Source organism: Primulina huaijiensis, chromosome 2, assembly GCF_012295235.1.
Source record: "Primulina huaijiensis isolate GDHJ02 chromosome 2, ASM1229523v2, whole genome shotgun sequence".
Lineage (NCBI taxonomy): Eukaryota > Viridiplantae > Streptophyta > Magnoliopsida > Lamiales > Gesneriaceae > Primulina > Primulina huaijiensis.
The window spans coordinates 3,699,821-3,712,838 of NC_133307.1; the positions used below are offsets into that span (position 1 = coordinate 3,699,821).

Below are 13,018 nucleotides of genomic sequence, written 5' to 3' on the forward strand. Positions count from 1 at the left end.
ACAATAAAAAGTAACACTCTTAGCATAAAAAGTAATATTTTTTTATGGATGACCTAAATAAGAGATCTGTCTCACAAAATACGATATGTGGGACTATTTCACACAAATTTTTGCGAAAATGGAAAGAAAGTTGCACGCTTCTTACAATTACCTTGTTTTAGTCAAATTTAAGTTCACACGCACATCATTTATAAAATGTATATATTCATAATTATATAATATAATATTTATATATATAAATATAGTAATATTTTGTTTGAAGAATAGTAATTATAAAATACACATTTAAATATATTATTTTAAAATTTTACATTCCACCCAAACTTTCATCTTCTTCTTCACTCTTTCTGAACACAACAATAGCAAATATGCTCCATTTATACCTTCCAACCATTGCTCTTTCCATCCTCACCGTCACCACCGCCGCCGCCAACCGGCGTATACTCCACCAGCCCCTTTTCCCGGTAGACCAACTTCTCCCTCCCACCCCCGCAGCCACCATTTCTCAACCGCCCTTCTCCTCTCCCTCCCCTCAACCAGTAGGCCAACCACCCCTCACATATCCCTTCTCCGCGCTCTATCCCCCTGACACTGCCACTCAGAACCCATTCTTCCCGGTTTACTATTCCCCGCCGCCGCCGCCACCTCCGCCGCCTTCCACCACCGCATTCCCCACGTTCCCTGCCAATATCTCCTCCCTGGTCCTCCCTTCTTCTTCCTCACCCACTTCCCACAAGCCCACCAAACTCATTTTGCTCGTACTGTCCGTCTCACTCCTCTCCGTAGTCCTTTTGGCTTTGTCCGTCTTCCTTCACCGCTGTTGCCACCACCGCCATAACCAGAGAACTGAAAAACGTCCCCTTTTTCCTCCCAACACCACTCCCTCCGACACATCCGCTACCACAACTTCCAAGTACCCGCCGCCGCTTCCTCGCTACACCGCTTCCTCGAACTCCTCTGAGTTTCTCTACCTCGGCACGCTTGTCAGCTCACGTGACGCCAATGGTAGCTCAACTTCCGAACTAAATGAGATAAAAGCCCCTCCTTTAGCTGCTGCATCTCTTAACTATCAAAGGCTCGGCTCGCCGGAGCTCCAGCCCCTCCCTCCATTGCCGCGCGAGCACGCCAACCGAGTGTATGACAATGCCCGTTTGAGTTCTTCTTCGGAAGGAGAAGGAAATGATAATGGCAGTGAAAAAGAAGACGCGGAAGTGTTCTTTTCTCCTGGAGGGTCCACAGGAAACAATGAAGGAGCATTCCCCCATGTCAACACTTTTAATAATAGTGGAAATGATTTAAAAGGAAGAATCTTTATATCAACGAACGATAATTCTTCAAGAAACTCTTTATCATCTGATGGTAGCCCGTCAGTCGTATTGAATTCTTGTAGCCCGCTAAGTGTAGAGTCGAAATCTCCGGACAGTTTAGTGAGTTTCCCACCTGTTCTATCGCGGTTTATTCCTCCTCCACCGGCACGGCAGCCGAGAGTGTTTTCGGCAATTTCCTCCTCGGATGGACACACTCCCGATTACTCGTCAGATTGTCCCGGTGTAGAGTATGTGCCGTCACCTCCTCAGGCACCGCCGCCTCCGGAAAGGTTGTGGGAATCAGTTCCACAAAGTGGACCGCCGGAGCTGCTTGCCCCGTCTCTGAAAGTTGTTCAGAATGTGGACGAAGGGAAACGCAGTTCGTCGAATTTGGAAGGAGGGAATGAGGAAAATGTTAAGCCAAAGCTGAAGCCTTTGCACTGGGATAAAGTAAGAACTAGTTCCGATAGGACAATGGTTTGGGATCAGATGAAATCCAGTTCCTTTCAGTAAGATTTTCTTGACTTTCTGGACTTTTTTTTTATCATTCTTGCTCCTGATAAATTTTTTTTTTGTGGGCTTGATTTTGTGTAAGATCTGCCATGATCCTAGTACAGATTATTGTTTTTAAGTAGTTTTTAGTAGGATATTCCTCTGTGTTAGGAATAATATTTTAACCTTCAATTTTCCGTAACTTGAGGTTGTTTTTAAGGTTTTCTTTGTCAAGCTATTTGGAACATGAATCTTATTGTAGGTTGAATGAGGAAATGATCGAGACACTGTTCCCCGCGAACTCTTCCAATATGAATGCAAAGAACACCGTCGGGTGCCAGATTTTCCCTGACACGAGTCAAAAAAATATGGTGCTTGATCCGAAGAAGTCCCAAAATATTGCTATATTGTTGCGGGCGCTTAATGTTACTGTAGATGAAGTTTGTGAAGCACTCGTGGAAGGTGGTTTTCTTCTCTCCTTCTGTGTTTTGATCGCACGTCTAACACTGTTATTTGTGCCTGGTATTGACTCAATTTAGCTCAATTTGGACTGTTTGTGGTCCAGGTTTACACACCTTTAGCTTCCAGCTCCTGTCCACAAATTTAACATAGTTGGTTAATCCAAAAATGATATTTTTGTTTTGGCTTTGTTTGTACGAGTAGTACATTGGTTGGTGTTTCTTTTCCTTTTCTGGTGTTCTCTATGGCAAGCAATTGAATTTTTACTTTTTAAGGGAGGGAAAGAAGAATGAGAGTCTATATGTTGATGTCAAAACATTGTAGGCTCTTTGAATATATGGAATGAACTTTAGAAAGATTTGTCTCGAAGTCGAGACCAAACAACCAAGATGACAGAGTCTTGCCATCGAGAAAGTTGGTTGCGCACATTATCCACTGTCCTTTTTCCTTTGATTCAACTAGGATAGTCAATTGGATCGGACCAACCCAACCTCAGCCAGCTCGATGAAAATTGATCTGAGTCTGATATAACTGTGAGTGGAGTTGAGTTTGGGCTTGAGTATTTTGCCCGAAATCTGAACAATTTTGTGAGTTTGAGTATTGGCCGCGTGTATGTCATCTTTATCGCGCCGAGCTTGGTCCAGAAGTATTAAATTTTAAATTGGACTGAGCTCGGGTCACATAACCAATTGATAGGTCTTCCATTGACTATGAGCGGATAATCTTTTACTTGTTCGTAAATGAAATGTTCAATTTAGGATCATCAGCTCTTTACTTCAATACTTTTATTGATAGAGATGCCTGGTGATTAGGGACTAGTATTAATTCATTGTTTGAAAAAATATTCTAACTTACTGATTAGTCTCATTTTTTCTCACTTTTCAAGAAGAGGGATTTGTTATCATTCCTAACAATGTTTAGATATCAGCGAAGTGTTCTTGCATTGCTCTTGGCTATTTAGGACAATTTTCTTTGCTATCTGTTTGGTTAATGTACAACTGTGTGAGATGGCACTGGTTCTTTATTTGTTATGAATTCCATTGTCATATTTTCTTGATAGAAAGGGTTATTAGTCCTCAATTTCTCCATTGAAGCTGCCCTTTACAATGTTTTAAAAGTTCTGAACGTAATGGTCTTTGGGGGGACTCGATGGAACAGGTAATGCTGATACACTTGGTACCGAGCTTCTCGAAAGTTTATTAAAGATGGCTCCTACTAAGGAGGAGGAACGGAAATTGAAGGATCTAATGGAAGAATCACCATTCAAGCTTGGCACCGCAGAGACATTTCTCAAGGCATTGCTTGACATACCATTTGCATTCAAGAGAGTGGATGCCATGCTTTACATGGCCAGTTTTGAGTCGGAAGTTGAGTACCTGAACAGGTCATTCGAGACGTTAGAGGTAAATCGAGTCATCTCACATATTACTGTGACGAAACAACCTGGCCTTGTGCATTTTAAACTTTTACTTACGTTTCAAGGATCAAATGAAGCTTAGCCTCTTACACTGTCACTTCTGTCAGATTGGACGTTTGCCACGTGATGCTAGCATGCTCTTCATTATCGATCTAGGAAAATAATTAAAACACCATTACAAATTTGCTCATTGCGAATGCTTTGCACGAAGAGTAGATCCGAACGGGGTTGGACCGAGATAGTTGCGGCAACTTAACAGTCCAAATTTCAAGTATAATAATCTGGAATTAACCAGTTTTTCTTTTTTCCCCGTATGGTGCACGTGCTATTTTATTTTACTTCAACACCCTTTTTTGTTGAACTTCTGAATTTCAAGCACACCTTGCCCGATGATCAAAATCAATACTTGTGTGGAATGCTGTGTAATGGACCGTACACTTTTACTTGTGGAGCATACAATTTTTGTCTGAAGCGATCCTCAATAAGGCGGCTAAATGCTGATTTATATCCCAAGAATAAATAATTCCACATCAAAGTAAAATATCTATATTTCTATTTCCTTACAGTCGGCTTGCAAGGAATTGAAGAGCAGCAGGATGTTCCGCAAACTTTTGGAAGCAGTGCTGAAGACAGGTAATCGCATGAATGTTGGCACCAATCGAGGGGATGCCCATGCATTCGATCTCCATGCTCTTCTGAAGCTTGTAGATGTTAAGGGGGCGGATGGGAAAACGACCCTTTTACATTTTGTAGTCCAAGAAATCATTAGGACAGAGGGTGCCCGTCTTTCAGGTGTCGATCACAATACAGAATCTGAAAAAAGTCAGCAGCCCACACTCCGTGATGAAGTTGAATTTCGAAAGATTGGCCTTCAAGTAGTTTCTGGGCTGAGTGGGGAACTGACAAATGTGAAAAAAGCAGCTTCTATGGATGCCAACGTTCTTGGTAACGATGTTACCAAGCTAGTTACTGGAATTTCCAATGTCACCGAAGTCTTGAAACTCCATGAAGAGGTCGCCTCAAAGGATGACACTGGAAAGTTTGCTTGCCATACGAATGAGTTTTTGAACAAGGCAGAGTCAGAAATAGCACGCATTCAAGCACAAGAAGGCATAGCTCTCTCGATGGTGAAGGGGTTAACTGAGTTTTTCCATGGTGACTCAGCTAAGGAAGACACTCGGTCTTTTTGGTTATTTGTCATTGTAAGGGACTTTCTATCCATCCTCGATAATGTGTGTAAGGATGTTGGCAAGATAAACGAGCGTGCGATGGTAAACTCAAACTCGGGGTCGCAAATCCAGATACCAACTAATCCATGCCTTCCTCGAGTGTTTCCGAGATTAAATGGAAGTCCACAGTATAGTTCTTCGGATGGGGAAAGCTCGTCATCGACTTAGCCGCTTGTGTCATGTCATGTAGTCGAATAACACTTTCAGATTTCTGTCGCTTCATTTAAGAATTTGTATGCAGAAGATTTTTGGATCGGTACATGTGTAATATAATGTGTGTAAAATTCGAAAGTAAATAACATGTAATTGGCTTCGAAAGTTCATCATTTTTCTTCACTTTCTCATTAGCCATATATTGTTCCAGCAACTTGCTTGGTGTTATTATATGATCACAACACCCACTATCAGTACTGATGCCGCCATCGCCGCCGTCGTCGTCGTCGGTGTTCTTATGAATATTATTTCCGAGGAAATTTTCGCATCCAGAGCACATTATTATAATAAATAATATATATTAGCATATCGTGGTAATGTGTAAAAAAATATAAAAAGAAGTAGATTTTATTTATTTTTTCCTTTCTAAACAATTTGAATAGGTGTCTTGTGAGACGGTCTCACGAATCTTTATCTGTGAGACGGGTTAACTCTACCGATATTCGCGATAAAAAATAATACTCTTAGCATAAAAAGTAATATTTTTTCATGGATGATCCAAATAAGAGATCCGTCTCACAAATTACGACACGTGAGACCGTCTCACACAAGTTTTTGTTAAACAATTTAGTTATCAATTTTTAAAATTGAAATTGTATAAGATAATATAAATATAAGATAAAATGATAAATGTGGAATAGTTAAAAAGATGTTTTTTTTGAACTATAACAACTTTTCAATAAGATACCAAAAGTTTGTTATTATAGAAGGATTAATTTTAATTAATAGTATAAATATTATTATTATTATTATTATTATTATTATAACTTAAAGTATGAAAAAAATACCAAAAGTACCAATCGAACCAGTGAATCTAAAGATTCAACAAGTTCGTCTCGTACATAACAAATAATACCTATCAAAATTGACAGACATTTACAAATTCTCAAACATCATAAGCACTAGCACACCCATTCACACGCATACATATAAATTTTTTTAAATAACTTTTTGTAAAAAACTTTAGATATTATATTCAAAATTAAAAATATAAAAAATGGTTTGGTATAATAATATTTGTGTGTTATAAAAGATAAGATAATTTAAAATTCAAAAATACAAATAAAGATATATATTTTATTTATTAAGATATGTTAGACATAGACGAGATACAAATTTAATAAACTATGTTTTATGATTTTTTTATTAAATTTAATGAAATTTTTCTTAATTAGATAAAAATTGTATTTTTTTTATAAAAAATATTACGACACCAAAATTATTTAAGTCCTCAACTTTAATAATATAATATAAATAATAATTAGTTTCCTGCAATTAATTTAATAAGAACCTTTTAAACAATCAAAATTTATCGTAACATGTGAATCGTTCATCTTTTATCGATCAACGGTCATAATTTTTAGATTGTGAAAATGGTTGGAATGGACCTGACCATCTCAGGGCCAAGCTTCAAAAGAGGTCCCAAAAAAAATTAAATTATACATTAATTTTAGATTAAAAAAAATTATTTTAATTTTTAAATTATAGCAATTAAATTCAATTATCTAAAGATTTGGAGGGCCCAAAAAAATCTCTAGGCCTTCTTCGAATAACATGCTTTACAAAAGGTGAAAATAAGTTGGAAAAAATGATACAATCAAATCAAAAAATTTGTAAATATTAAAAGTAAAAAAATTTATGGTAAAAAGTAAAAATCTCAAACTGTCAAAATATATTAAATTACATACTTTATGAAATTTTCTCTCTACTCAATTGTAATTTTCTTCACAAATTGAGAGACTTATTTATAGAATTTTTTTGGAAATAATTCAAAAATAAATACATCATTAAATACATCATCACAAACTAATTTTCAATATTTACGACTTTTATTTTCAACATTCAAATATATCAACTCTTATTTTTCAACATTCAAATATATCAACTATTATTTTTCAACACTTCCCCTTGTGATTATGATCATGATATAATGATTGTCTTCATTAAGTGTTTTTATACTGTCTCGTTAAAAACCTTACTAGGAAAAATCCATTGTGATAAAAACCATAGTAAGAGAAAAAGAGTGTGGTCACGTAAACTCCCCATCATGTTAACACGAACGATTCTTCACAAATTTCGTAGATTGCACATCCCAATGTTATATATATGCTTTCTGAAAATTGTCGTAGGAAGTACCTTTGTGAAAAGATATGATGAGTTTTCACTTGATTGAATGTAACGAATATCAATATCTTTATTCTTCTCAAGCTCTTGGGTGAATGCGAAGAATTTAGGAGGAATATGTTTAGTTCTGTCGCTTTTTAGGTATCATTCTTTCATTTGAGCAACACATGCAGCGTTATCTTCATATAGTATCACATGCTTCTTGTCGCATGATAATCCGCATGAGATTTGGGTATGTTCGGTCATTGATTTTAGCCACACACATTCACGGCTTGTTTCATGTAGTGCTTCTCGGCGTGATTTGATGAAGTTGTTACAAGTGTTTGTTTCTGTGAACGCCAAGAAATTGCAGTGCCTCCATGAGTAAATACATATTTGGTTTAGGAACGTGCTTTATGTGGATCAGATAAATACCCAGCATCAGCATAACCAATTATGCTTTGATTTGTATCTTTTGAATACAAAAGTCACAAGTTTGTCGTTCCTAGTAGATAACAGAATATATGTTTAATTCCATTCCAGTGTCTTTTTGTTGGATATGAGCTAAATCTTGCCAATAAATTTACAGCAAAAGATATATCAGGTCTTGTATAATTTGCAAGATACATAAGGGCACCGATAGCACTTAGATATGGTACTTCTGGACCAAGAATAACGTTATCATCTTCACATGGATGAAATTGATCTTTTTCTATGTTTAATGATCTAACAATCATTGGAGTACTTAAAAGATTTGATTTATCCATATTAAAACGTTTAAGGACTTTTTCTTTATAATTTGACTGGTGAACAAATATTTCACATTCTCTGTAATTAATTTGCAAACCCAGACAATACTTTGTTTTTCCAAAGTCTTTCATATCGAATTCTTCCTTCAAGTACGACACAAATTCTTGAATTTCTTTATTCGTTCCAATGATGTTTAAATCATCAACATATACAACAATAATTACACATCCGGATGTTGTTTTCTTATATATATATATTACTATCAAGTGATCCGTATAAGTAAGCTGTGACAATATCTATAAGACGCATTTCTAAATTTTCAGATACCGCCAAACCAATCAAATACCGAAACGTTATTACATCCATAACAGGATATAACGTTTTTTCATAATCAATTCCAGGTCTTTGAGAAAAATCTTGTGCAACAAGTCAAGCTTTATATCTTACTATTTCATTTTTCTCATTTCGTTTTCGAATAAAAACCCATTTGTAACCAACAGGTTTTACACTTTCAGGTGTAAGGATTAGAGGCCCAAAAACGTTACGCTTATTTAGCGAATCCAATTCAACCTGGATAACGTCTTTCCATTTTATCCAGTCTTGTCGATTTTTACATTCACCAAATGATTTTAGTTCATGATTTACATTGTCATTTATGACGTCAAATGCCACATTGTAAGAAAATATCTCATCAATTTTTTTTGTATCTTTTCGGTTCCATATTTTTCCATTATTAATATAATTGATAGAGATTTCACGATTCTCATCAGTTTGTGGTTCTGACGGAACATTTTCATCATCATGTATTTCTGTCGGAATATCATTCTCTATTTTGTGATCATCGTGTTTCTCTATGATTTTTCTTTTTCGAGGATTTTTATCCTTGGAACCAATTGGCCTTCCACGCTTCAAGCGTTTAATGACATCATGAGTGTCTTCAATTTGTTTCTTTGGAATTTCAATTCGTGTAGGGGCATTTACAACATGTATATATGATTTAGTTACCCTTTTTGTGTCTGCAAATGCATCTGGTATCTGATTTGCTATTCTTTGCAACTGCACAATTTTTTTTACATCTTTTTCACATTGTTTAGTTCTTGGATCCAGATGTAACAATGATGATGTATACCATGTAATTTTCTTTTCGATATGTTTCTTTTCTCCCCCTAACGTTGGAAAGATTTCCTCATTAAAATGACAATCAGCAAAACGTGCTGTAAATTCGTCGTCTGTCTGAGGTTCAAGATATTGAATTATTGATGGGCTATCATAACCAACATAAATTCCGATCTTTCTTTGAGGTCACATTTTTGTTCGTTGAGGCGGTGCAATAGGCACATATACCATACATCCAAAAATTCTCAAATGAGAAATGTCTGGTTCTTTACCAAATGCAAGCTGCAATGGAGAGTATTTATGATATGCACTTGGTCTGATGCGAATCAATGCATCAGCATGCAAAATTGCATGTCCCCATATAGAAACAAGGAGTTTTGTTTTCATAATCATTGGTCTAGCATTCAGTTATAGACATTTAATCAATGATTCAACTAATCCAATTTGTGTATGTACATTAGCAAAATGATGTTCAACAGTGATTCTCATTGACATACAATAATCATTGAAAGTCTGGGAAGTAAATTCACCAGCATTATCAAGTCTAATTTTCTTGATCGTATGATCGAGAAATTGATTCCACAATTTTATTATTTGAGCAAGTAATCTTGCAAATGCCACATTCTGAGTTGATAATAAATATACATGTGACCATCTGCCGGAGACATCGATCAATACCATAAAATATCTAAATGGTCCACATGATGGATGAATTGGCCCACAAATATCACCCTGAACACGTTCAAGAAATATGGGTGATTCAGTTTGGATTTTAGATGACGATGGTCTTATAATAAGTTTTCCAAGAGAACATGCTTTGCATTGAAACTTATTATTTTGAAAGATCTTCTGGTCTTTCAGTGGATGATCATGTGTATTTTCTATAATTATTCGTATCATTGTTGAACAAAGATGTCCTAATCGATCATGTCAATTGATCAGTATTGAAGAATTATCAACTACTAGGTTTGATTCAATTGGTCTTATATATGTATAATGCAATCCAGTGGGGAGCATTGATAGTTTTTCAACTACATATTTCTTTCCTGATTTATACGTGGTAAGACACATATATTTCTCATTTCCTCCATTTATTGTCTGAGTATCATATTCATGAGAATATATGTCATTAAAACTCAAAAAACTTCTTTTCGATTGTGGTGAATACAAAACATCATTTATAAAAATATTATAGCTTTTGCTTTTTTCTTGTGATAAAGATATACCATTTTCTTTAATAGTCTCGCTTAGACCCAATGACTCAAGATGTATTTCTACATCCAGAGTCCATGGCATATAATTTTTTCTTGTGATGTCGAGCGCAACAAATTCGAGCTTCGCTAAATTTGACATGGTTGTACTAGAAAAATAACAATGCATTTTATTAGTTAAGATCTAAATTTATTAATATGACAATAAAAAGTAATGGATAAATTATAAGTACAAGCATTCTTAGAAATGAGAAAAAACACGAGGCGGATATTCTCCGATAAATACAAGACTAGTGAGTATTATAACGAAAATAATTATACAAAATATCCTTGAAAGAGTCATCTTCTTCTTTTTCGAAAATTTTGATGAAGAAAATCTTTTAGGGAGGAATAATAAATTTTGAGTGATTGAATGTGCATGTGAAGTCATATTTATAGGGTAAAAACTAGCCGTTTATGACCGTTACAAAATCTTAAAAAAATAAATGTATGTATATGTAAATTTTATGATAATAATATGATGTATATAATGTTAATCATGTTTAAATAATTATGTATATCATATCACAATATTATAATGAGGTGTCAGTGACTCCTTTTATATAATACTGTGACATTATACAAATATATACATAATTATTATATAGCACAATAAAAATATTTAAATAGTGAAATAATCATATCACGTTATTATAATGAGGTGTCATAGACTCTTTTTATATAATAACATAATATTATTCAAATATATATATATACAATAATTAAACAATAACACAATAAAATTATATAAGCAGTGTAATCACATCACGTTATTATAATGAGGTGTCATAGACTCCTTTTATATAATAACATGATATTTTACATTAAATATATATACAATAAAAATAAATAAATAGTAAAATAAATACTCTTACTTTTGAATATTATTACATTTTCTTGTGTTTTGGAGCTTGGAAAAATATGGAGAACCGAACCTTCGAGTATTGTCCTGATAACGTGTTAAAAGTAAAAATTTATAGTAAAAAGTAAAAATCTCAAACTCTCAAAATATATTAAACTACACACTTTATAAAATTTTCTCTCTGCTCAATTGTGATTTTCTTCACAAATTGAGAGATCTATTTATAGAATTTCTTTGGAAATAATCCAAAAATAAATACATCATTACATACATAATCGTACACTAATTTTCAATATTTACAATTCTTATTTTCAACATTCAAATATATCAATTCTTATTTTTTAACATTCAAATATATCAACTATTATTTTTAAACAGTAAAAGAAATTTAGATGATATTTTTGCTATTAAAAAGACACGATCTATTTAAGTGTTTGTTCAAAATATATTGTCGGCAATATACATTAAATAAAGGTGGGGACAAATGCATGAAGCAAAGAATTCAACAAAATGCAGCAAGGAATTCTTATTTGGTTTGCTATGTTGAAAAATGAAGAAAACGCGTTTTCTGAAAACGCGTTCCATAGTGATCAGAGAGCTCTATAAATAGAGCTCTCCTCTCTCATTTTGATATCATCATTTTTTCGAGTTTTCTCTCATCTCATAGCATTTAAGTACTTAGTTCTATAATATTTGTGAGGTGTTTGTTCTTCTGTATTAAGAGAGTTTATGTTCCCTTTGGAAACACAGTGAGTGAGTTGTACACCATAAAACATTATAGTGGAATTCTTTTCATCTTGCCAGTGGTTTTGACCCTAATAATTTTTAGGGGTTTTTTACTTAAATCTCGGCGTCCATTTTATTCTTTATTTTCATATTTATTATCTCAAATTACCGCACGTGAGACCAACAAGTGGTATTAGAGCCTTGGTTTAAAATTTCTTAAAATTTTGAGTATGCTCTGTGGTTGCAGCCTAGACTAATCTTCCACATCAGAAAAGATTTTTTGAGATTTTTTTTATTAAGGTGGGATTATTTTGTTCAGTCTATTAAATTGTTGTAAACATAATGGCTGGAAGGTACGAGGTAGCAAAGTTCAACAGAAGCAATTTTATGCTGTGGAAAATAAAGGTACAAACAGTTTTAAGAAAGGAGAATTGCTTGGCTGTTATTGGAGATAGACCGGTGGAAATTACGGACGATGAAAAGTGGAATGAGATGAATGACAATGATGTTGCCAATTTATACTTGGCTATAACAGACGAAGTATTGTCAAGTATCTCTGAGATAAAAATAGCAAAAGTTATCTGGGATACTCTGACAAAGATGTACGAGGTCAAGTCACTACACAACAAGATTTTCCTAAAGAGAACGCTTTATACTCTTCGGATGGCGGAATTCTCATCGATGACCGACCATATCAACATATTAAATACTCTATTTGACCAACTTACTTCCATGGTGCATAAAATAGGGGAAAATGAACGTGCGGAGCTTCTAATTCAAAGTCTACCAGATTCATATGATCAACTTATCATCAACATAACCAACAATATTCTTATGGGCTTTTTAAAATTCGATGATGTCTTAACGGCAGTTCTTGGAGAAGAAAGCCGGCGCAAGAATAAGGAAGATAGGCTGGTAATTTCTAAGCAGACAAAGGCTTTGCCGATGATAAGAGGAAGATTTATGGACCGTGACTCCAGTGGGAGCCAAAGACGAGATAGATCAAAGTCGAGAAGTAAGAAAAAAATATTTACTGCTTTAAATGTGGCAGTAAAGGGCACTTCAAGAAAGAGTGTATGCGTATCGGAAAAAAT

At 34.6% G+C, this 13,018-nt stretch overlaps 1 protein-coding gene across 1 annotated transcript; it reads left to right on the forward strand.

The window, feature by feature from the left end:
* Positions 1–315: 315 nt before the first annotated feature.
* LOC140964660 (formin-like protein 2) lies at positions 316–5,225 on the forward strand. Its single transcript, XM_073424529.1, has 4 exons — positions 316–1,816; positions 2,062–2,261; positions 3,417–3,661; positions 4,242–5,225. The coding sequence occupies exons 1-4, from the start codon at positions 369–371 to the stop codon at positions 5,070–5,072; spliced, it is 2,724 nt and encodes a 907-aa protein (XP_073280630.1). The 5' UTR covers positions 316–368; the 3' UTR covers positions 5,073–5,225.
* The last annotated feature ends 7,793 nt before the right edge of the window (positions 5,226–13,018 follow it).